A 22,540-nucleotide genomic window follows, 5' to 3' on the forward strand; every position below is an offset into this window, starting at 1 on the left:
GGAACAATCTCAAAGGAATTCTTTTTTCTGATGGACCGATCATTTTTGATTCCCTTTCCAAAGCCATAGGAAATCCTTTCATCAAATTTTCAGGGCATTCTCCAAGCGGGATAAAACCACTTGGAGAATTTAACAGGAAAATAAATTCAGTAATTACATAAATAAAAATAATATTTAGGGATAAATCTTGTTTTCATTGACTAACCCTTGGAGCTGTAAGGGATTCTTGCCAGGAATTGTCATTAATTTTCCCTAATTAAAAGAAATTCCTAAAAGGAATCATTAAAGACCCATCAGTAACGAGAAGCAGCTAAAAGAAAAACCATGGATTTTCCCAAAATAATCAAATTATACCCCATGGATGCATCTCCTGGAAACACCCCTGAGAGCAAAAAAGCTGGAAATCCTTTTAATTATTCTTTGGGATAATGTTGGAGCTGGATGCAGGTGAGGCAGACATGATCCAGGGAAAGCAAAGGCACTGGACAACATTTTTGAGGATTCAGGAATTCCCAAAATTTGGGGGGTGGAGGGGAAAGGGCTGGGTTTATTTTAGATTTTGGGATTTAGATTTTTTGGGGATTTTTTTGGGGGGTTATTTCATTATTCTGAGCCAGTCCCAGATCTCCTCCCTCCCTTTGCTGAAGCAATCCTGGATGTGAGAACAGCTCCAGGAGCAGCTCCCTGTGCCTCTCCCCAATCCCTGCCAGGAGCTGCCCCCAGGAATAATCCAGGAAATATTCCCAAATCCCGCTGGGCAGGGAAGCTCTGGAGCCGCAGGAATCCTGATCCCTCAGCTCCCAGCTTCCCATGGATTTATTCCCTCATCACCTGGGACTTCAACCCTTTGATGTCCCTGCTGAAGTCACACCAAATATCCCTGGATTCGCGGTTGGTTTTCCTTCCAGAGGCTCTAATTAATCCCAAAAACATCACCAGGTGATTCCCTGGCCTCCCCATGGGAATATCTCCATTTATTCTATCCCTGACCCCATGGTTTGGGGTGGGAAAGGCACTTTTGGAATGTTTAAACCGTGCCTGGCACTCCCTGCTCCAGGGATCTCCTGCAGAACATGGAAAACCACGGGAAAGAATTCCTGCACAGGGGCCTTGGCACACGCCAGCAGGAATTTTAGGGGTTAAAGCAACAAAAAATGTGGGAATCTCCTCATTGGAGGCATCCAGGCTCAGGAGGGGAACTGAACCTTTTGATTTTCCTGCAAAGGGAACAATGGAAGTTCAGAGGAACGGCCCGGAAAACTTCCAAACTCCCCTGGGAAAATGTGTTCCCTAAAAAACTTCCGAGGCAAGGAAAACAGTCCTGGGGGAATGGAAAAGACAGGAAAAATGGGAATGGGCATTCCCAGGATGGGCTGTGGGCACCAGAGGGACCCTGGGGGTGATTCCCACCCCTAAATCCAGGAATTGGGACACATCAGGAGTCCAAAGCCATTCCCAGCGTCCTTTCCACCCATTCCTCATTTCCCACTTTTCCATCCCAAGGGCAGTGACCGGCTGCGTTTCCCTCAGAGCTGCGGCTCACACCTATCCCAGCAGGAATATCTGCATTTTCTGCAGGACATGGAATTTCCCTCCCACAGACCCAGAATTCCAGCTGGAACTTGCAAGTCCATGATGTCACCATTCCCAAAACGTCTTAAAACTGATGCTTAATCTTATTTTTTAATAAATTCACTTCGTTTCTCCCATAAAAGAATGCTTAAAATATATGGAATTTCAGAGGGATAACCCCCCCAAAAATATAAAATATTAAATATTTAATATTAAAATATTCAATGCAGCAAAAATTAAAATATGTATTATTAAAATATTAATATATTAATATTACAAATATTTTAATATTTATTTAATATTAAAATATTCCATGCCGCAAAAAAAAAATATCCCAGAACACCCAGCAAGGTTTCCCCAATTTATAAAAATTCCATTTAACTCATGACTTGCAGGCCAGCTAAAGCAGGAGCTCCGTGAAGGAATGACAGCACAAATGGAGGAATTTTTTGGGGTTTTTTTGGGAAGAGAAAAGGAAGGAAAACAGGAATTACCCTAAAGGACATTTCAAGATTCTCGCCACCCCAGATATCCATTCCTGCATCGTAAGTTCCTATCTCTTCAAAGTAGCTCCTGTCAATAGAAAAGAGGCCACCAGCCATAGTTGGGGTCCTGGGTGGAAAACAAACAGGAAAAAGAAAGGAAAAGAGAAAAGGAAAAAAAAGAAAAGGGAGAAAGGAAAGGGAAAAAAAAAGAAAAAAGAAAAAAAAGAAAAAAGACCTTTAAAAGGACACTCTGGAATTTACAGCACATTTCACCACACAGGAATTCTATGGAAAACAACTAGAAAAGGAGAATTTTAATGGAATGTTCCCTGCTCGTCCCCAAAACCCATGGAGCTCAGGCCCAGCCATACCCCAAGGAAAAATAAAGATAATTTTAACTGGATTTTCCCTGCTTTTCCCCAAAATCCATGGATCTTAGGCCCAGCCACACTCCAAGGAGCAATAAAATAAATTTTGACTGAAATTCCCTACTCTTCCCTCAGAGCTCGGGCCCAGCCACACTCCAGGGAGGAATAAACACAATTCTAACTGGATTTTTCCTGCTTTTCCCCAAAATCCATGGACCTCAGGCCCAGCCACACTCCAGGAAGCAATAAACACAATTTTAATTGGATTTTTCTGATTTTCCCCAAAATCCATGGACCTCAGGCCCAGCCACACTCCAGGGAGGAATAAACACAATCTTAACTGGATTTTTCCTGCTTTTCCCCAAAATCCACAGATTTTGGGCCCAGCCACACTCCAGGCTCGCTCCCATTCCCATGGATTATTTCAGGGGAATTGTGAGGGTGAAGTGGGTGGGATTTGGGTCCCCTGGGTGAGCAGCAGCCCAAATCCAGTCGGGAATGCTTGGGAGGAGTTGCATGGGAATAAAAAGGACTTTTTAAAGGACACTCTGGAATTTACAGCACATTTCACCGCACAGAAATTCTATGGAAAACAACTAGATAAGGAGATTTTTAAACTGGATTTTCCTGCTTTTCCCCAAAATTCATGGAGCTCAGGTCCAGCCACACTCCAGGGAGGAATAAAGATGATTTTAACTGGATTTTCTTTTCATTGATTTTTCTCCAAAATCCATAGAGTGACCCTTGGGAGGCAAAGATCCAGGCAGAGCTCAGAGCCCCGGGAATGTTCCCCTGGAGAAGGGAAGGATCCAGGCAGAGCTCAGAGCCCCGGGAATGTTCCCCTGGAGAAGGGAAGGATCCAGGCCCTGCCAGAGGGCAGAGATGGGTGGGAGATTGGGAATTGGGAATTCCTGGCTGGGCTGGAATTCCCAGAGCAGCTGGGGCTGCCCCTGGATCCCTGGCAGTGCCCAAGGCCAGGTTGGCACCTTGGGATAGGGAAGGTGTCCCTGCATGGATGGGAAGGGATTTAAGGTCCTTCCCAATCCAAACATTCTCATTCCTCCTTCTTCCTTCCCCTGCCTGGAGACATTCTTTGCTTCATACAAAATTCCCCATTTTTTCCAAGTCTGAGCCTTAAGCGAATTTTGAAGGATGAAACTGAGCTGGATTCTTCCAGAGAACCCCAAATGTCCTTTTGCTTTCTGAAACCAAACTCTTCCCAAATCCCTCCCTAACAACCCTGGCAGTGCCGAGTTTCCCACTGGGAATTTCAGGAACTCGTGCCCCGCTCCCCAGCCCGGCTCCTGGGACAAGGGGAGTGCAGCAGGCAGGATGAAATTCCCTGGGATGGGAATTTAATGGGACACAACCAGACCTGCAGAGCTTTCCTTGGAAAACCACCTCCACCAAAATACCAGGAAGATCAAAGGCCTTAAAGTGGTTTTTAAACTGTAAAAATAAATTGTTTTCCTCAGTTCTGCATCTTTTCCCTGTGGAATCACCTGACAGCTCCTGGGAATTGCTGGGACTGGCTCTCCTCATCACCTGCTCCTGTTTTATTTGGGAAAATAAATATTTCATCCTTCCCACTCCTGCAGCTCCCAGCAGGATTCCCGTTCCTGCACAGAAAACACGGGAGCAATCCCAGGTTTCCTGCATCCCAGAAAAGCCTCAGCCCATCCCAGGATTTCATGATGGGACAAAAAGGGGTTGGCAAAGGGATTCCAGCGTGGCGTCACCTCATCCTGCTGTTCCCAAGGAATCCCATCCCAAAGGGCACAAACTCCTACTGAAGCAGACCTCAGGGGATTCATCTGGGAATAAAGGATTGGCACCAGGATCAGCATCAATCCCAGCTCTGCACCGCCCGGGCAGGGCTCATTAACTGCAATCAGCGCCGAGTTTAATTATTCATAATCGAGATATTAATATTTTATCAAGATAATAAGTAATGTACCAGCAATATCCAGAATTCCGGGAGCATTTGGAAAATGTTCCAGGCACAGGGATTTGGGGATGGTTTTGGGATGTCTTGCAGGGCCAGGGGTTGGGTTGATGGTCCTTGTGGGTCCCTTCCAGCTCAGGAAATTCCATGATCCTAACACATTCCTGATATTTAATCTTGTCTTTTTTCTATCTTTTTTGATCTTTCCTTTTTCCTAGGATTTAATCCTGGATTTTCCCTCTCAATCCCTAATTTATACAAAACATTTCCTAGACCACAATCCGTATTTTTAGTTTTTCTAATCCCAGCCTGAAGCGCCTTCAGCTTTGAAAACGGAGGGAAAAGCATGGAAATATCCACAAAATGTGCCAATCTGGGAATGGTTTTGGGATTCCCTGACTCCAAAGGCTGAAATTCCTGGACTAAAACCTGAGATCTGGGATTTAATCCAGCCTAAAGCACAACCCTTCACTCTCAGCTCCTTGTGGCAACTGGATGGATGGATGGATGGATGGATGGATGGATGGATGGATGGATGGATGGATGATGGATGGATGATGGATGGATGGAAGGATGGATGGATGGATGGATGGATGATGGATGGATGGATGGATGATGGATGGATGGATGGATGGATGGATGGATGGATGGATGGAAGGATGGATGGATGGATGGATGGATGGATGATGGATGGATGGATGGATGGATGGATGGATGGATGATGGATGGATGGATGGATGATGGATGGATGATGGATGGATGGATGGATGGATGGATGGATGATGGATGGATGGATGGATGGATGGATGGATGGATGGATGGATGATGGATGGATGGATGGATGATGGATGGATGGATGGATGGATGGATGGATGGATGATGGATGGATGGATGGATGGATGGATGGATGGATGGATGGGTGGATGGATGGATGATGGATGGATGATGGGAATAAACCCCAAATCCTGGGAATAAACCCCAAATCCGCCCATCCCCGATTCCAGCCTTGCCAGGAGAATCAGGGACAGAAATGGGAATTTTGAAAGCAATTTTGGAAGGTTTTTCCTGCCCTTCCATCCCTTCCTTGCCTGGGCTGATCCCTGAGCTGCCCTTCCCTCCACCTGCAGGATTGGAATTCTTTCCCCTTCCCAGATTTAAATCCATTCCATCCACTCGGGAACCCTTTGTTGTCTCTTTTGGAATTTTGCAGGAAGCCCCAGCAGCTATTGGAGCTGAGCAGGCATGGCCATGGCCAGGAATTTATTCCATTTGTTCCCTTTTCAGCTCCATTTCCAATTCTGGAAGAGGTTTTGTTCCACTCTGTAATTCCAGCGATTAAATGGAAGAGGTCAGGGCACGCTCTTGGATCATTTTTCCCTCAGGGTGCTCCGTTATCAATCCCATTTTCCAAGCAATAAACCAGGAATTTAAGTGAAAATCACTGGGGCTCAAAGCTCAAAAATGCTCAGAAATACTTTGGAATATTTGCCTTAAATTAAAAAAAAAAAAAAAAAAAAAAAGGGACTAAAAATCCATTTGCAACAAATGGGAGGGAAGCTGAAGAGGCAGAAATCCCTGGAATTCCTGAACATTGGGAAGAGGATGGGATGGGGCTGAGTGAAAATCACTGGGTTTCAAAGCTCAAAAATGCTCAGAAATCCTTTGGAATATCTGCCTTAAATCCCAAGAAAACAGGAATAAAAATCTATTAACAGAGGGTTCTGAAGAGGCAGAAATGCCTGGAATCCCTAAATCTTTGTAATCCCTAAATTTTTGGAATCCCTAAATCCCTGGAATCCCTAAATCTTTGTAATCCCTAAATCTTTGTAATCCCTAAATCCCTGGAATCCCTAAATCTCTGGAATCCCTAAATCCCTGGAATCCTTAAATTTTTGTAATCCCTAAATCTTTGGAATCCCTAAATCCCTGGAATCCCTAAATATTTGTCATCACTAAATCTTTGGAATCCCTAAATCCCTGGAATCACTAAATTTTTGTAATCCCTAAATCTCTGGAATCCCTAAATCCCCGGAATCCCTAAATTTTTGTCATCCCTAAATCTTTGGAATCCCTTAATCTCTGGAATCCCCATATCCCTGGAATCCCTAAATCTTTGGAATCCCTAAATCTTTGGAATCCCTAAATCTTTGGACTCCCTAAATATTTGTCATCCCTAAATCTTTGGAATCCCCAAATCCCTGGACTCCCTAAATATTTGTCATCCCTAAATTTTTGTAATCCCTAAATCTTTGGAATCCCCAAATCCCTGGAATCCCTAAATATTTGTCATCCCTAAATTTTTGTAATCCCTAAATCTTTGTAATCCCTAAATCCTTGGAATCCCTAAATCTTTGGAATCCCCAAGCCCCTGGAATCCCTAAATCCCTGGAATCCATTGGGAAGAGGACGGGACGGGATCGGCCCAACGTTGCGGCACCAAGGTGGCGCCCGGGATTTCTCTGCGATCCCACCTCCGATGCCGCAGCGGAATTTTGGGATGCGGGGGGTGGATTTTTGGGAAGGGGGCACTGACCTGACGGGCAGGGTCCTGTCCCCCTTCCTGCGCTCCATCTCCCGCTGGGGCACGGGATACCAGCGGAAATTCAACTTCCAGTTGAAGCCGCCGTAGGTCATGTCCGAGCCCGCCATGTACTCGAAGGTGTCGTCGCTGATCACGTCGATGATGGGGCACACCACGGTTTTCCTGGGGGGAAAATGGGAATTTGGGAGTTATGGGGGTGTTGGGCACGGTGGGAGGTGGAGGGGAATGAGGGAAGGGGGAAAGGGGGAGATTGGGGGGGGAGAAAATGAGGGAGAAGGGGAAAAAAAGGGGAGAAAGGAGGGGAAAGAGAGGGAAAAGGTGGGAAAGGGGGAGGAAAAGAGAGGGGAAAAGGGGGAGAAAACAAGGAAAAGAGGGGGAAAAGGAGGGGAGAAAAAGGGGGGAATTAAATGAGGGAGAAGGGGAAGAAAGGGGGAAAATAGGAGGGGAAAGAGAGGGAAAAGGTGGGAAAGGGGGAGGAAAAGAGAGGGGAAAAGGGGGAGAAAAGGGGGGAAAGGAGGGGAGAAAAAAGGGGGAATTAAATGAGGGAGAAAGGGAAAAGAGGGGAAAAAAAGGGGGAAAATAGGAGGGGAAAGAGAAGGGAAAAGTGGGACAGGGGGAGGAAAAGAGAGGGGAAAAGGGGGAGAAAAGGGGGAGAAAAGGGGGAGAAAGGAGGGGAGAAAAAGGGGGAATTAAATGAGGGAGAAGGGGAAAAGAGGGGAAAATAGGAGGGGGAAAGAGAAGGGAAAAGATGGGAAAGGAGGAGGAATGGGAGGAAAAGAGAAGGGAAAAGGTGGAGAAAAGAAGGAAAAGAGGGGGGGAAAGGCAGGGAGAAAAAGGGGGAAATAAAATGAGGGAGAAGGGGAAAAGAGGGGAAAAAAAGGGGGGAAATAGGAGGGGGAATAGGGGGGAAATAGGAGTAGGAATGGGAGGAAAAGAGAGAGAAAAGGGAGAAAAAGAGGGGAATAAGCTGAGGGAGAAGGGGAAAAGAAGGGGAAGTAGAAGGGAGAAGAAAGGAGGAAAATAGGAGGGGAAAAAGAGGGAAAGGAGGGAAAGGAGAGGGAAAATAGAGTAAAGGTAGGGCAAGGGGAGAAAAATGGGGAAAAGGGGAGAAAAGGAAGAAAAAGGGGGAAAGGGAGGAAAGGGGAGGAAGAAAGGGAAGAAGGGAAATAGAGGAAAGGGGGAAAAGGAAAAGGAGAATAATGGGGAAAATCAGGGGGAAGAGGGAAATGGAGGGAAAGATGGAAGGGAGAAAGCGGGGGAAATGGGGAAGAAGGTAAAAAGGAGGGAAATGGGAGAAAAAGAGGGGAAAGAGGAAAAAAAAGATGGGAAAAGAGTAAAAAAAAGGGAAAACAAGAAAAGAGAAGGAACAAAAAGGGTGCAAATTTCCATGAGTTCAAGGGGTCAAAGAGAGAAGTTGTTCCTGGTAAAAACCAGGGAGAAAACTTCCTTTGGATGGGAGAGATCCAGGCCTTGGGAAAGCTGCTCACATATTTATTCAGGAGTGAGATTTTGATACGAATTGAAAAAAATAAAAAAATCTTAAGATGGTGTCGCTGCAGCTCAGTGAATCCTTTGAATCCCTGTTTTCCAGCAGGCAGGGAAGGGGCTGGGGCAGAACCGTGCCTCTGGAGCTGGGAATTGCTTACCTGTCCTCCTTGATCCTGGCCAGCAGCGGCTCCAGCCAGCCCAGGGTGCACTCGCAGTGGGCGTCCAGGAAGGTGAGCACCTGGCCCCGGGAAGCGGCGGCGCCCCGGAGCCGCGCCCGGATCAGCCCCGAGCGCCGCCCCAGCCGCACGATCCGGACCGGCACCCCCAGACCGTGCACGTAGTGCTCCAGGGACGCCTTCAGGAACTCTGCCCGGAGAGGAGGAAATGGGAGAGGAGGGAATGGGAGAGGAGGGAATGGGAGAGGAGGGAATGGGAGAGGAGGGAAATGGGAGAGGAGGAAATGGGAGAGGAGGGAAATGGGAGAGAAGGAAATGGGAGAGAAGGAAATGGGAGAGGAGGAAAACGGGAGAGGAGGAAAATGGGAGAGGAGGGAAATGGGAGAGAAGGAAATGGGAGAGGAGGGAAATGGGAGAGGAGGAAATGGGAGAGGAGGAAATGGGAGAGGAGGGAAATGGGAGAGGAGGGAATGGGAGAGGAGGGAATGGGAGAGGAGGGAAATGGGAGAGGAGGGAATGGGAGAGAAGGAAATGGGAGAGGAGGAAATGGGAGAGGAAGGAATGGGAGAGGAGGGAATGGGAGAGGAGGGAAATGGGAGAGGAGGGAATGGGAGAGAAGGGAAATGGGAGAGAAGGAAATGGGAGAGGAGGGAATGGGAGAGGAGGGAAATGGGAGAGGAAGGAATGGGAGAGGAGGGAATGGGAGAGGAGGGAAATGGGAGAGGAGGGAATGGGAGAGGAGGAAAATGGGAGAGAAGGGAAATGGGAGAGAAGGAAATGGGAGAGAAGGAAAATGGGAGAGGAGGGAATGGGAGAGGAGGGAAATGGGAGAGGAAGGAATGGGAGAGGAGGAAATGGGAGAGGAAGGAATGGGAGAGGAGGGAATGGGAGAGGAGGGAATGGGAGAGGAGGGAAATGGGATTGTTGGGGAGGGATGGAAGGGAATGGGATTGTTGGGGAGGGATGGAAGGGAAATGGGATTGTTGGGGAGGGATGGAAGGGAAATGGGATTGTTGGGGAGGGATGGAAGGGAAATGGGATTTTTTTTGGGAGGGAATAGAAGGGAAATGGGATTTTTTTGGGAGGGAATAGAAGGAAAATGGGATTTTTTTGGGAGGGAATAGAAGGGAAATGGGAGAGAAGGGAAATGGGAGAGGAGGGAAATGGGAGAGGAGGGAAATGGGAGAGAAGGGAAATGGGATTGTTGGGGAGGGATGGAAGGGAAATGGGATTGTTTGGGAGGGAATGGAAGGGAAATGGGATTGTTTGGGAGGGATGGAAGGGAAATGGGATTGTTTTGGGAGGGAATATAAGGGAAATGGGATTGTTTGGGAGGGAATAGAAGGAAAATGGGATTTTTTTGGGAGGGAATAGAAGGGAAATGGGAGAGAAGGGAAATGGGAGAGGAGGGAAATGGGAGAGAAGGGAAATGGGAGAGAAGGGAAATGGGAGAGAAGGAAAATGGGAGAGGAGGAAATGGGAGAGGAGGGAAATGGGAGAGGAGGGAAATGGGAGAGAAGGGAAATGGGAGAGGAGGAAATGGGATTGTTGGGGAGGGATGGAAGGGAAATGGGATTGTTGGGGAGGGATGGAAGGGAAATGGGATTGTTGGGGAGGGATGGAAGGGAAATGGGATTTTTTTTGGGAGGGAATAGAAGGGAAATGGGATTTTTTTGGGAGGGAATAGAAGGAAAATGGGATTTTTTTTGGGAGGGAATAGAAGGGAAATGGGATTTTTTTTGAGGGAATAGAAGGGAAATGGGATTTTTTGGGAGGGAATAGAAGGGAAATGGGATTTTTTTGGGAGGGAATAGAAGGGAAATGGGATTTTTTGGGAGGGAATAGAAGGAAAATGGGATTTTTTTTGGAGGGAATAGAAGGAAAATGGGATTTTTTTGGGAGGGAATGGAAGGAAAATGGGAATTTTTTGGGAGGGAATAGAAGGGAAATGGGATTTTTTTGGGAGGGAATAGAAGGAAAATGGGAATTTTTTGGGAGGGAATAGAAGGGAAATGGGATTTTTTGGGAGGGAATAGAAGGGAAATGGGATTTTTTTGGGAGGGAGAGAAGGAAAATGGGATTTTTTTGGGAGGGAATAGATGGAAAATGGGATTTTTTTGGGAGGGAATAGAAGGAAAATGGGATTTTTTTGGGAGGGAATAGAAGGAAAATGGGATTTTTTTGGGAGGTTTCGTTCCAAGCTCTCCGCTTGGAGCAGCACTTCATGGGGGTGGGAATGAGATGGGGTTAAGGTCCCTTCCAAGCCAAGCCATTCCCTGATTCCAGGGTAATATCCCAGGAATTTTAAATAAAGCATAATCAGTTCCTCGGAATGAACCAGCAACCACAAAACAAAACAAAGGCACTTTGGACAATTTGGTGCTGGTTCAACAAAAAAAAAAATACAAATAAAAGGCTTTTTTTGATGGATTTCCCCTTTGGATCTCTTTGCACGCTTTGGGAAAAATGGGAATGACTTGGCTCAAATCCTCCTCCACCTTCTGGCACAGGGAATCCTTAATCCACTTAATGAGCAGGGAAATTCAGGGAGTAATTAGGGTTCAATTAATGCTCCATGGGCAGAACTGAAGGATGGAGTGGCTGCAGGGCTGAGTTTGCCATCGGCACCCACTGGGTGCTCCAGGATCCTTCCTCATCCCATGGATTCCATGTAAGGAACTTGATGGGATTCCTTTTCCTGGGAGTCCCAGTTCCACAGGCAGAGTTTGCTTTTTAAATCTTTGGGTCAAAACAGAAATGAAAAGGCAAAAAAAAAAACCCCAAAAAAACCAGAAAAAATAGTGAAGAATGAAGGAAATGAAGCACAAAGAGGTGCAAAAAAAAGGAAAGTTGGAATGAAATGGTCCCTTCCAACCTAAACCATTCTGGAATTCCATGGAATTGCCTTAGTGAGGGTATTCAGGAAATGGAATAACATGGAATGAGGAGGGTGGGGAGAGAGGAAGGGAAGGACTGACCTCTCCAGGAATGCCAGATTTACTGAGGTGGGTCTGATCCAGGGCCTGAAGGGCTCCAGGAGAGCTGGAGAGGGACTGGGGACAAGGATGGAGGGACAGGAGCCAGGGAATGGCTCCCACTGCCAGGGGGCAGGGATGGACGGGATATTGGGAATTCCTGGCTGGAATGGGATTCCCAGAACAGCTGGGGCTGTCCTGGATCCCTGGAGGTGTCCCAGGCCAAGCTGGACAGCTGGGATGGTGGGAGGTGTCCCTGCCATGGTGAGGGGTTGGATTTGGTGCCTTTTAAAGGTCTCCACCAATCCAAACCATTCCTGGATTCCATGAATTTTTTCCACCCCCCCTCTAGAACCCAGCACTGCCAGGATGAGCTTGGTGGAAAGCACACTCCCACCCCTGCCGGAGGAGGGGACGGGATTTGGGATGGGATTTGGGATGGGATTTGGGATGAGCTTGGTGGAAAGCACACTCCCACCCCTGCCGGAGGAGGGGATGGGATTTGGGATGGGATTTGGGATGGGATTTGGGATGGGCCAGAGGGATGATCTTGGTGGAAAGCACACTCCCACCCCTGCCGGAGGCTCTCTGGGAGGAGGGGACGGGATTTGGGATGGGATTTGGGATGGGCCCAGCCCCACCTCTCTCGCTGGCATCATCCACCAGGACGATCTCGGCCAGCAGGCGCGGCGGGGAGCGCTCCAGCACGCTGTGGATGGTCCTGAGCAGCGTGCTCCAGGCCTCGTTGTGGAACACGATCACCACGCTGGTGTTGGGCAGCTCCTCCGGGTACACCTTGCTCTTGCACCTGCCCAAAAACACCCGGAAACGCGCGGAGAGGGGGCTCAGCCCAAAGGAGGAACGGCCCGGGAGAAATCCACATCCTCCTGGCGTGGAAAAGGGGCTTGGAAGCCACCAGGGCTCTGCTGCCACTCCCAGGGATGGGGGATGGATTGAGGGGACAAAGGGGCCGGGATTCCAACGGCTCCGAGGCTGAGGCAGGATGGAAAAGGGGCCTGGAAGTGGCCACGGCACCTCTTCAAGGGGAGGTTCCACATCCAGATAGCTCGGGAGGGGGGGGATGGATCAAAGGGGCCAGGTGGGCATCCAGAGATGGAATTCCAAATGCTCCAAGGATGGCACAGCTGGAGGAAGGGCTGATCTCAGGAGATCCAGAGACTGGAATTCCAAATGCTCAGAGGATGGCACAGCTGGAGAAGGGGCTGATCTCAGGAGATCCAAGACTGGAATTCCAAATGCTCCAAGGATGGCACAGCTGGAGAAGGGGCTGATCTCAGGAGATCCAGAGACTGGAATTCCAGCTGCTCCAAGGATGGCACAGCTGGAGAAGGGGCTGATCTCAGGAGATCCAGAGACTGGAATTCCAGCTGCTCCAAGGATGGCACAGCTGGAGAAGGGGCTGATCTCAGGAGATCCAAGACTGGAATTCCAAATGCTCCAAAGATGACACAGCTGGAGAAGGAGCTGATCTCAGGAGATCCAGAGACTGGAATTCCAAATGCTCCAAAGATGACACAGCTGGAGAAGGGGCTGATCTCAGGAGATCCAGAGACTGGAATTCCAAATGCTCAGAGGATGACACAGCTGGAGAAGGGGCTGATCTCAGGAGATCCAGAGACTGGAATTCCAAATGCTCCAAGGATGACACAGCTGGAGAAGGGGCTGATCTCAGGAGATCCAGAGACTGGAATTCCAGCTGCTCCAAGGATGGCACAGCTGGAGAAGGGGCTGATCTCAGGAGATCCAAGACTGGAATTCCAGCTGCCCCAAGGATGACACAGCTGGAGAAGGGGCTGATCTCAGGAGATCCAGAGACTGGAATTCCAAATGCTCTGAGCAGGACACAGCTGGAGAAGGGGCTGATCTCAGGAGATCCAGAGACTGGAATTCCAGCTGCCCCAAGGATGACACAGCTGGAGAAGGGGCTGATCTCAGGAGATCCAGAGACTGGAATTCCAAATGCTCCAAAGATGACACAGCTGGAGAAGGAGCTGATCTCAGGAGATCCAGAGACTGGAATTCCAAATGCTCTGAGCAGGACACAGCTGGAGAAGGGGCTGATCTCAGGAGATCCAGAGACTGGAATTCCAAATGCTCAGAGGATGGCACAGCTGGAGAAGGAGCTGATCTCAGGAGATCCAAGACTGGAATTCCAGCTGCCCCAAGGATGACACAGCTGGAGGAGGGGCTGATCTCAGGAGATCCAAGACTGGAATTCCAAATGCTCTGAGCAGGACACAGCTGGAGAAGGGGCTGATCTCAGGAGATCCAGAGACTGGAATTCCAAATGCTCCAAGGATGGCACAGCTGGAGAAGGAGCTGATCTCAGGAGATCCAAGACTGGAATTCCAGCTGCCCCAGGGATGACACAGCTGGAGGAGAGGCTGATCTCACAGAACTGGAGATCCAAGACTGGAATTCCAGCTGCTCCAAGGATGACACAGCTGGAGAAGGGACTGATCTCAGGAGATCCAGAGACAAATTCCAGCTGCTCCAAGGATGACACAGCTGGAGAAGGGGCTGATCTCAGGAGATCCAGAGACAAATTCCAGCTGCCCCAAGGATGACACAGCTGGAGGAGGGGCTAATCTCACAGAACTGGAGATCCAAGACTGGAATTCCAGCTGCTCCATGGATGACACAGCTGGAGAAGGGACTGATCTCACAGAATGGAGATCCAGAGGTGAATTCCAGCTGCCCCAAGGATGACACAGCTGGAGAAGGAGCTGATCTCAGGAGATCCAGAGACAAATTCCAGCTGCCCCAAGGATGACACAGCTGGAGGAAGGGCTGATCTCACTCTCCCACTCCGGACATTCCAAGCAAGGATCCAGCTCAGCCCCACGGCTCAGACTCCAGCCCCGAGCTGCTCAGTCAGGAATTCCAGGTGGAGCCATTCCCAGCTGGATTTGGCTGCAGGGAGGTCTGGAGCACACGGGGAATGGCCTGGGATGAGCTGCCAAGGAAAGGCAGAGCTGATCCACCAGGAACGTTCCAATCCTGCCTGCTTTCCCAAAATTCCCACTCCAGCACCAAAGCCTGCCAGTTCAGCCAAGCACCATTCCATTATTTAGGGTATTTCTGGGAAAACCGGGAATGTGGGGCACCTGCACAGCCTTTAAAGCCATGGATTTTCCAAAGTTAATCCATCAAAGCCTTCAAATGCCCCTCCCACAATCCTCCTTTCCAGAGGTCTGTGGGAAATGTGGGATTCCGGATTTCCTGCAGATTCTCTGGGAGAAGGTATCGTGGGAAGGAGGTGAGAGCCCTTCCAAGGCAGCCTGAAAATTCACCCTTGGAAAAAAAATCCCTGCAAAAATCACCCTGACTTTATCTGGGCTTTTCTCCAAACTGCTCCAGCATTTCCTGCAACTCCAAGCCCCTTGAAACCAGGAGTAAAGGAAATTTAAAAATCCCCTTTGAAACAATTTTCCTTCAATAAAATCTGCTTTCTCCTCCATCCAGGGATGTCTTGGGGGCCCCTCCGAGGCTGCCAGGGAGGAAAATCTGTTTTCCATGATTTTCACACTAATTAAGGAGCTGGCAGCTTCTCTTGCCCAATTCTATCTCCCGATGCAGTGGGCTGCTGCAAAGGCAGCTGCAGCCCACGTGGAAAACCTGGGAGGAGAGCAAGGACCGTGCTTCCACAAGGGAAATCTTCCCTGGGAAAGCTGTGCCAGGATCTCCTCACCCTCTGAGGAAGGAATTTTTCATCCACCACGACTTAGAGCTGGAAAAACCCCAAATCCAACAGGTCCTGCTGCAGGATCAGGTGCGGCTGTCCCAAAATAAACCAATTTTTTCTCCTCGTGAGGGCTGAATTTCAGTAATAACAAATTTTGGTGTCACCTCAAAATCCAAGCAAGAATTCCTGCCCTGAAACATGGATCTGAGGGAAGGATGTTCCCAATTAAATGGAGTTTTCCCACATATCCACTGCTCCATCCCAAGCCCTTTTCCCCATCCAGCATCACTTCCCGATGATGTTTTGGGGTTTTTCTGGAGAATCCCAACAAAATTCCAGCTCCATGTTGAACCCTGGCAGCTGTTCCAGAAATCCCAATGTTTCTGCTCAGCCCTGGACGTTCCCAAGCACTGGAGCACGGCCAGGAGCCAATTCCAGCTGCAATCTCCAGGAGAAAATCCAATCAGGATGCTCCAGCAACCCATGGAACGGCACTTGCAGCCACACTCATCCTGAAAAGATTGAGGATGGATTTCTTCCCTCGCTGGAGAAAATCCTTGGGAATGGAATGAGGCATTTCCCTGGAGAGCTAAGCTGGGTTTAAGGTCTATCAATAGCTCCTAATTAGAGCTGGCTCTGATTAACATCTCCAGCTTGGCCATTTCCAACAGGAAATGCAGGGACATTCCCTGACAGAAACCTCGGGATGGAATGGGATGAAGATGGAATCGGTGTGTGTGAGGTCCCAAGGATCAGCTGGAACGAATCTGCCAGTGCCAGGGCAGGGATGAAAGGGGAGTCACTCCTGCTTGGATACAGCAACGGGAATTTCTGGGGTCCTGCTGAGGAATCCCATTCCCACAGAATCCCACTGACTCTGGAGCCAGGCTGGGAGAGCTGGGAATGTTCCCCTGGAGAAGGGAAGGATCCAGGCAGAGCTCAGAGCCCCGGGAATGTTCCCCTGGAGAAGGGAAGGATCCAGGCAGAGCTCAGAGCCCCGGGAATGTTCCCCTGGAGAAGGGAAGGATCCAGGCAGAGCTCAGAGCCCCGGGAATGTTCCCCTGGAGAAGGGAAGGATCCAGGCAGAGCTCAGAGCCCCGGGAATGTTCCCCTGGAGAAGGGAAGGATCCAGGCAGAGCTCAGAGCCCCGGGAATGTTCCCCTGGAGAAGGGAAGGATCCAGGCAGAGCTCAGAGCCCCGGGAATGTTCCCCTGGAGAAGGGAAGGATCCAGGCAGAGCTCAGAGCCCCGGGAATGTTCCCCTGGAGAAGGGAAGGATCCAGGCAGAGCTCAGAGCCCCGGGAATGTTCCCCTGGAGAAGGGAAGGATCCAGGCAGAGCTCAGAGCCCCGGGAATGTTCCCCTGGAGAAGGGAAGGATCCAGGCAGAGCTCAGAGCCCCGGGAATGTTCCCCTGGAGAAGGGAAGGATCCAGGCAGAGCTCAGAGCCCCTGGCAGGGCCTGAAGGGCTCCAGGAGAGCTGGAGAGGGACTGGGGACAAGGATGGAGGGACAGGAGCCAGGGAATGGCTCCCACTGCCAGGGGGCAGGGATGGCTGGGAGATTGGGAATTGGGAATTCCTGGCTGGGCTGGAATTCCCAGAGCAGCTGGGGCTGCCCTGGATCCCTGGCAGTGCCCAAGGCCAGGTTGGCACCCTGGGACAGTGGGAGGTGTTCCTGCCATGGCAGGGCTGGGATGGACGGGATTTCAGCCCCCATCCCACTCCAGTTCCCCCATTCCCAAGATGGGATTCAGCCCCGATTCCCTGGCATTCCCAGGATGGGGTTCAGCTCCCATTCCCAGCATTCCCAGGATGGGTTTCATTCTCCATCCCAGCATTCCCAGGATGGGATTTCAACCCCCCATTCCCAGCACTCCCAGGATGGGATCCATCCCCCATTCCCACCATTCCAGCATTCCCAGGATGGGATCCATCCCCATTCCCGCCATTCCAGCATTCCCAGGATGGGATCCATCCCCATTCCTGCCATTCCAGCGCTCCCAGGATGGTATCCATCCCCATTCCCACCATTCCAGCACTCCCAGGATGGGATCCATCCCCGTTCCCGCCATTCCAGCACTCCCAGGATGGAATCCATCCCCCTTCCCACCCCATTCCAGCACTCCCAGGATGGGATCCATCCCCATTCCCGCCATTCCAGCATTCCCAGGATGGGATCCATCCCCCTTCCCACCCCATTCCAGCATTCCCAGGATGGGATCCATCCCCCTTCCCACCCCATTCCAGCATTCCCAGGATGGAATCCATCCCCATTCCTGCCATTCCAGCATTCCCAGGATGGAATCCATCCCCATTCCTGCCATTCCAGCACTCCCAGGATGGTATCCATCCCCATTCCCGCCATTCCAGCATTCCCAGGACAGCCTCACCCGTCCAGCCGCACGTCGGGCAGGCTGCGGTTCAGCGCGATGCGGTCGCTGGCCAGGAGGTTGAACTGGTTGATCTTGAAGAGCTCCTTCATCTTCTCCTGCTCCTCCCTGGGGATGAGCACGGCCCTGCCCATCTCCCCGGGGCCCTCCTGGCTCCGGGAAATCACGGCTGGAAAACCCAACAGCAAAAGGGGCCTCCAGCACTCGGGAGTTGGGTTTATCCTTTGGGAAACCCAACAGCAGAAGGGGCCTCCAGCACTCGGGAATTGGGTTTATCCTTTGGGAAGCTCCTGGTTGCCCACAAGAAATGCTGGAAATCCAGCCCCCATTCTCCCGGCTGTTCTGGGAGCTTTTATCCCTCTCTGGATCCAAGAACATCCAGTTTTATTCCAAGATGATTGAACCCTCCCGGATTTATTCCCTTTCACTATCCCAGGCTGCTCCAACACTTCCATGGATCCAGGGGCAGCCTCAGTTTCTCCAGGCACCCTCACAGAGCAGCTGTGGCCGCCCCTGGATCCCTGGAATGTCCCAGGCCAGGCTGGATGGAGCTGGGAGCAGCCTGGGACACTGGGAGGTGTCCCTGCCCACGGAACGGGATTTGAGGTCCGTTTGAACCCCACCCATCCCATTGAATTGTGGTGAAAAATTCAGATTCCACAACTCTAATAGAGATTTGTAGGGAATTGTATGTTTTTATCACAGCACTGGGATTTTTCTTACAGGGATTTTTTTCTTACAGGGATTTTTCTTTAAAGGGCATCTGTGCCCCTTGGGGATTCTCCATCTTTTTCATTATCTCTTACTAATTTGCATATACATAGAACCTTACAATAGGTTCATATATATTCATTTTGCTGATATCACATTACAATTTACAGTTGGTCTTTTGTACAGAGAACTCTCTAATCCCTTTGTCTATTTTTTTGCAGACTCTGGGTTTTTTGGGGTTTTTTTGGTCTATTTTTTTGCAGACTTCACTTTGGTTTTTTTCTTTAGTTTCGGAGTTCAAGGGGCCCTTCTTTTCTTTTCACTTTGGAGATTTTATTCTTTTCTCCTTGGCTAGGATGGTTTTACAAGCACGGCAGAGTTAAAATAAACAGCACATTTCACACATGTTACCAAGCCACTACACAACACACTTCACCTAAATCCAGATGGATTTTTCTACCCCGTTAAATTTTACTCTGTTTCACCATAAAGCACAAACTCAGAGTGATAGTAAAAGGGTTTTAAAAGCATGGGAATTTAGAGTTGAAAGGAAAATTAAGCTTAGTAGGCCCTGAGAAAATACCCTGGGAAAGTGTAAACCTTGTACCGTGCTAGAACTGCACTTGTAGCTAGTACATGATAAATTATATAATTGTGAGATGTGATGATTGTTTAGTAATTAAATATAATTACTGTTTAATCGTAAGAATAATCATGAGAAACTGTGGTCAGGGGCCTAAGAAAGATCATGAGAAACTCATGTCAATGTATACAGTAGAACAATATAAGTTTAATAATTTATATGTAAGTTATATAAGGATAGAATGTAAAATACGTTCAGCTTTAAAGCTGTGTTGGAGTCAGATTTGGGTTTGTACCCCTGATCCCAGAGCTCCCAATAAAAGCTCCTGCATGGAATCACATCCCGTGATTCTGGGAGTTCCTGAGCACTAACAAGAGAACACCAGAGCAGAATCCCACAGATTTGGGGTTTCCTGTGGTGTTTTGGGAGCCAAGGAGGATCCAAAGATCCCAGATCCCAGATCAAACATCCAAAGATCCCAGAGCCGTGCTGGATCCCACAGATTTGGGGTTCCTGTGGTGTTTTAGGAGCCAAGGAGGAGCCAAACCCCAGAGTCATGCTGGATCCCACAGATTTGGGGTTCCTGTGGCGTTTTGGGAGCCAAAGAGGATCCAAAGATCCCAGATCCCAGATCAAACATCCAAAGATCCCAGAGCCGTGCTGGATCCCACAAATTTGGGGTTTTCTGTGAGTTTTGGGAGCCAAGGAGGATCCAAACCCCAGAGCCCTGCTGGATCCCACAGATTTGGGATTTTCTGTGCGTTTTTGGAGCCAAGGAGGATCCAAACCCCAGAGCCCTGCTGGATCCCACAGATTTGGGGTTTCCTGTGAGTTTTTGGAGCCAAGGAGGATCCAAACCCCAGAGCCCTGCTGGATCTGCAGATTTGGGGTTTCCTGTGAGTTTTTGGAGCCAAGGAGGATCCAAACCCCAGAGTCATGCTCTGGACACCACAGATTTGGGGTTTCCTGTGAGTTTTTGGAGCCAAGGAGGATCCAAACCCCAGAGCCCTGCTGGATCCCACAGATTTGGGGTTTCCTGTGAGTTTTGGGAGCCAAGGAGGATCCAAACCCCAGAGTCCTGCTGGATCTGCAGATTTGGGGTTTTCTGTGCGTTTTGGGAGCCAAGGAGGATCCAAACCCCAGAGCCCTGCTGGATCCCGCAGATTTGGGGTTTCCTGTGAGTTTTGGGAGCCAAGGAGGATCCAAACCCCAGAGCCCTGCTGGATCCCACAGATTTGGGGTTTCCTGTGAGTTTTGGGAGCCAAGGAGGATCCAAACCCCAGAGCTGCTCTGGACCCCACAGATTTGGGGTTTCCTGTGAGTTTTGGGAGCCAAGGAGGATCCAAGCCCCAGAGCCGTGCTGGACCCCGCGGAGGCGCCGGCACTCACCGCGCAGCGCGGGCAGCAGCGAGCGCTCCTTGCTGTCCTCGCACTTGTTGCACTCGCTGAAGTAGAGCAGCAGGAACACGTCCAGCAGCAGCCAAAGCAGCGAGGTGGCCAACACCAGCCGGCAGTAGCCAAACCTCCTCATGGCCAGGCAGCACGGCGGGGTCACAGCCCCCGGGCGCCGATCCACCGGGCAGGCAGGGAGGAGCAGCCCGCTGCAGGAAGGGAAAAGGGAGCAGTTCCCATGGATCCGTGGGTAAATCATCTGTGGGACTCAGATTCAGGCAAAGAGAGAAACGGAGAGGTTCCAGCCAGGCAAAAAGCCTGGGAAAGAGCTGGAGAAGAATGTAAATAATTCTTTATCTCTTTTGTTATTCACATTGTTTATGGTTAAGTTCTATCACTGTGCATCAAGCACTGTACACCAATGGGTTGAGTTGTTTTCACTTCAGAACCAATGGATTTGATCCTTGTGAAGCTCTGTATAAAAGAGCAGGGTATTTTGAATAAATCAGAATTTTACTCTCAGCAGCCTTGGAGTCAGAGTCTCTTCATTCCCGTCCTGCCTCGACAGCGACAATCGTCCTCTCATTGAACATTGTTTGACCTTGAAATAGGCATCACCCTCAAATAACGCTTTTGGGTTTCGCAATGTGGAATTTTTATCCTGCCAAAGTATTTCGGACTCTGCCCCAAGAGCACCAAAGATTCCTTGGGCAGCAGAGTCACTGATCCAGGGTTTGGGCTCTGCCTGAATTAGGGAGTTTGGGAAACAGAGGTGAGGGCGAGGCCTCCATACCCAGTTCTGAAGGGTGGAGGCAGGCTGGGAGCCCCGGGAATGTTCCCCTGGAGAAGGGAAGGATCCAGGCAGAGCTCAGAGCCCCGGGAATGTTCCCCTGGAGAAGGGAAGGATCCAGGCAGAGCTCAGAGCCCCGGGAATGTTCCCCTGGAGAAGGGAAGGATCCAGGCAGAGCTCAGAGCCCCGGGAATGTTCCCCTGGAGAAGGGAAGGATCCAGGCAGAGCTCAGAGCCCCGGGAATGTTCCCCTGGAGAAGGGAAGGATCCAGGCAGAGCTCAGAGCCCCTGGAATGTTCCCCTGGAGAAGGGAAGGATCCAGGCAGAGCTCAGAGCCCCGGGAATGTTCCCCTGGAGAAGGGAAGGATCCAGGCAGAGCTCAGAGCCCTGGGAATGTTCCCCTGGAGAAGGGAAGGATCCAGGCAGAGCTCAGAGCCCCGGGAATGTTCCCCTGGAGAAGGGAAGGATCCAGGCAGAGCTCAGAGCCCCGGGAATGTTCCCCTGGAGAAGGGAAGGATCCAGGCAGAGCTCAGAGCCCCGGGAATGTTCCCCTGGAGAAGGGAAGGATCCAGGCAGAGCTCAGAGCCCCGGGAATGTTCCCCTGGAGAAGGGAAGGATCCAGGCAGAGCTCAGAGCCCCGGGAATGTTCCCCTGGAGAAGGGAAGGATCCAGGCAGAGCTCAGAGCCCCGGGAATGTTCCCCTGGAGAAGGGAAGGATCCAGGCAGAGCTCAGAGCCCCTGGCAGGGCCTGAAGGGCTCCAGGAGAGCTGGAGAGGGACTGGGGACAAGGGATGGAGGGACAGGAGCCAGGGAATGGCTCCCACTGCCAGAGGGCAGGGATGGGTGGGATGTTGGGAATTGGGAATTCCTGGCTGGGCTGGGATTCCCAGAAAAGCCCCTGGATCCCTGGAAGTGTCCCAGGCCAGGCTGGAGCACCTGGGACAGTGGGAGGTGTCCCTGGGTAAATGGGATGGGATTTCACGTCCCTTCCACCCAAACCATCCCAGAATCCCAGGCTCTGCCCTGTGGCTGCTGTCAGTAATTAGTGCCGTGTAATTAATGACCCTGCTCACCATCACTGCCTGCATTCCGCGCCCTGACCCCGTGTCCTGCTCCAGCCATGCTCCCACAGAATTCCCTCAGCACTGAACCACTGGATGATTCTCCAAGTTCCTGGAAAAGAAAAAGAGAAGAAAATCCCATCACTTTTCCATGTTTCCTAAAACATAAACAAATTTCTTATAAATTAAAATCCCTCCTCAGTTTTATCCACATTTTAACTTCTTTATCCTCCCTGCCTCAGATCCTCATTCCCAAATGGGATCTTTCCATTTTCCCTCCCATTTTAATCCATGTTCATCCGAGCCAAAGGGATGGAAGAGCTGGAATAATTTAAATAAATTGAATAAATGATTTATTT

General features: G+C 50.0%; 1 protein-coding gene across 6 annotated transcripts in view; it reads right to left on the bottom strand.

Annotated features, from left to right (window-relative positions):
- GALNT13 (polypeptide N-acetylgalactosaminyltransferase 13) overlaps positions 1-22,540 on the bottom strand; it is a 49,521-nt gene that overhangs the window by 21,279 nt on the left and 5,702 nt on the right. For all 6 annotated transcript variants that reach the window (XR_014956435.1, XR_014956434.1, XR_014956433.1 and 3 more), the window contains exons 2-8: positions 22,194-22,293; positions 20,329-20,540; positions 17,646-17,814; positions 12,193-12,359; positions 8,559-8,766; positions 6,904-7,074; positions 2,067-2,184 (exon numbers count right to left, since the gene is read on the bottom strand). Coding sequence is in view for 3 of the 6 variants with exons in the window: in XM_085584072.1 (XP_085440198.1) it covers positions 2,067-2,184; positions 6,904-7,074; positions 8,559-8,766; positions 12,193-12,359; positions 17,646-17,814; positions 20,329-20,470 (975 nt within the window). In the remaining 3 variants the exon portion in view is untranslated. The remainder of the gene's footprint in view (positions 1-2,066; positions 2,185-6,903; positions 7,075-8,558; positions 8,767-12,192; positions 12,360-17,645; positions 17,815-20,328; positions 20,541-22,193; positions 22,294-22,540) is intronic.

The sequence above is a fragment of the Lonchura striata genome, chromosome 7, assembly GCF_050655825.1.
Source record: "Lonchura striata isolate lonStrDom1 chromosome 7, ASM5065582v1, whole genome shotgun sequence".
NCBI classification, from domain to species: Eukaryota; Metazoa; Chordata; class Aves; order Passeriformes; family Estrildidae; genus Lonchura; species Lonchura striata.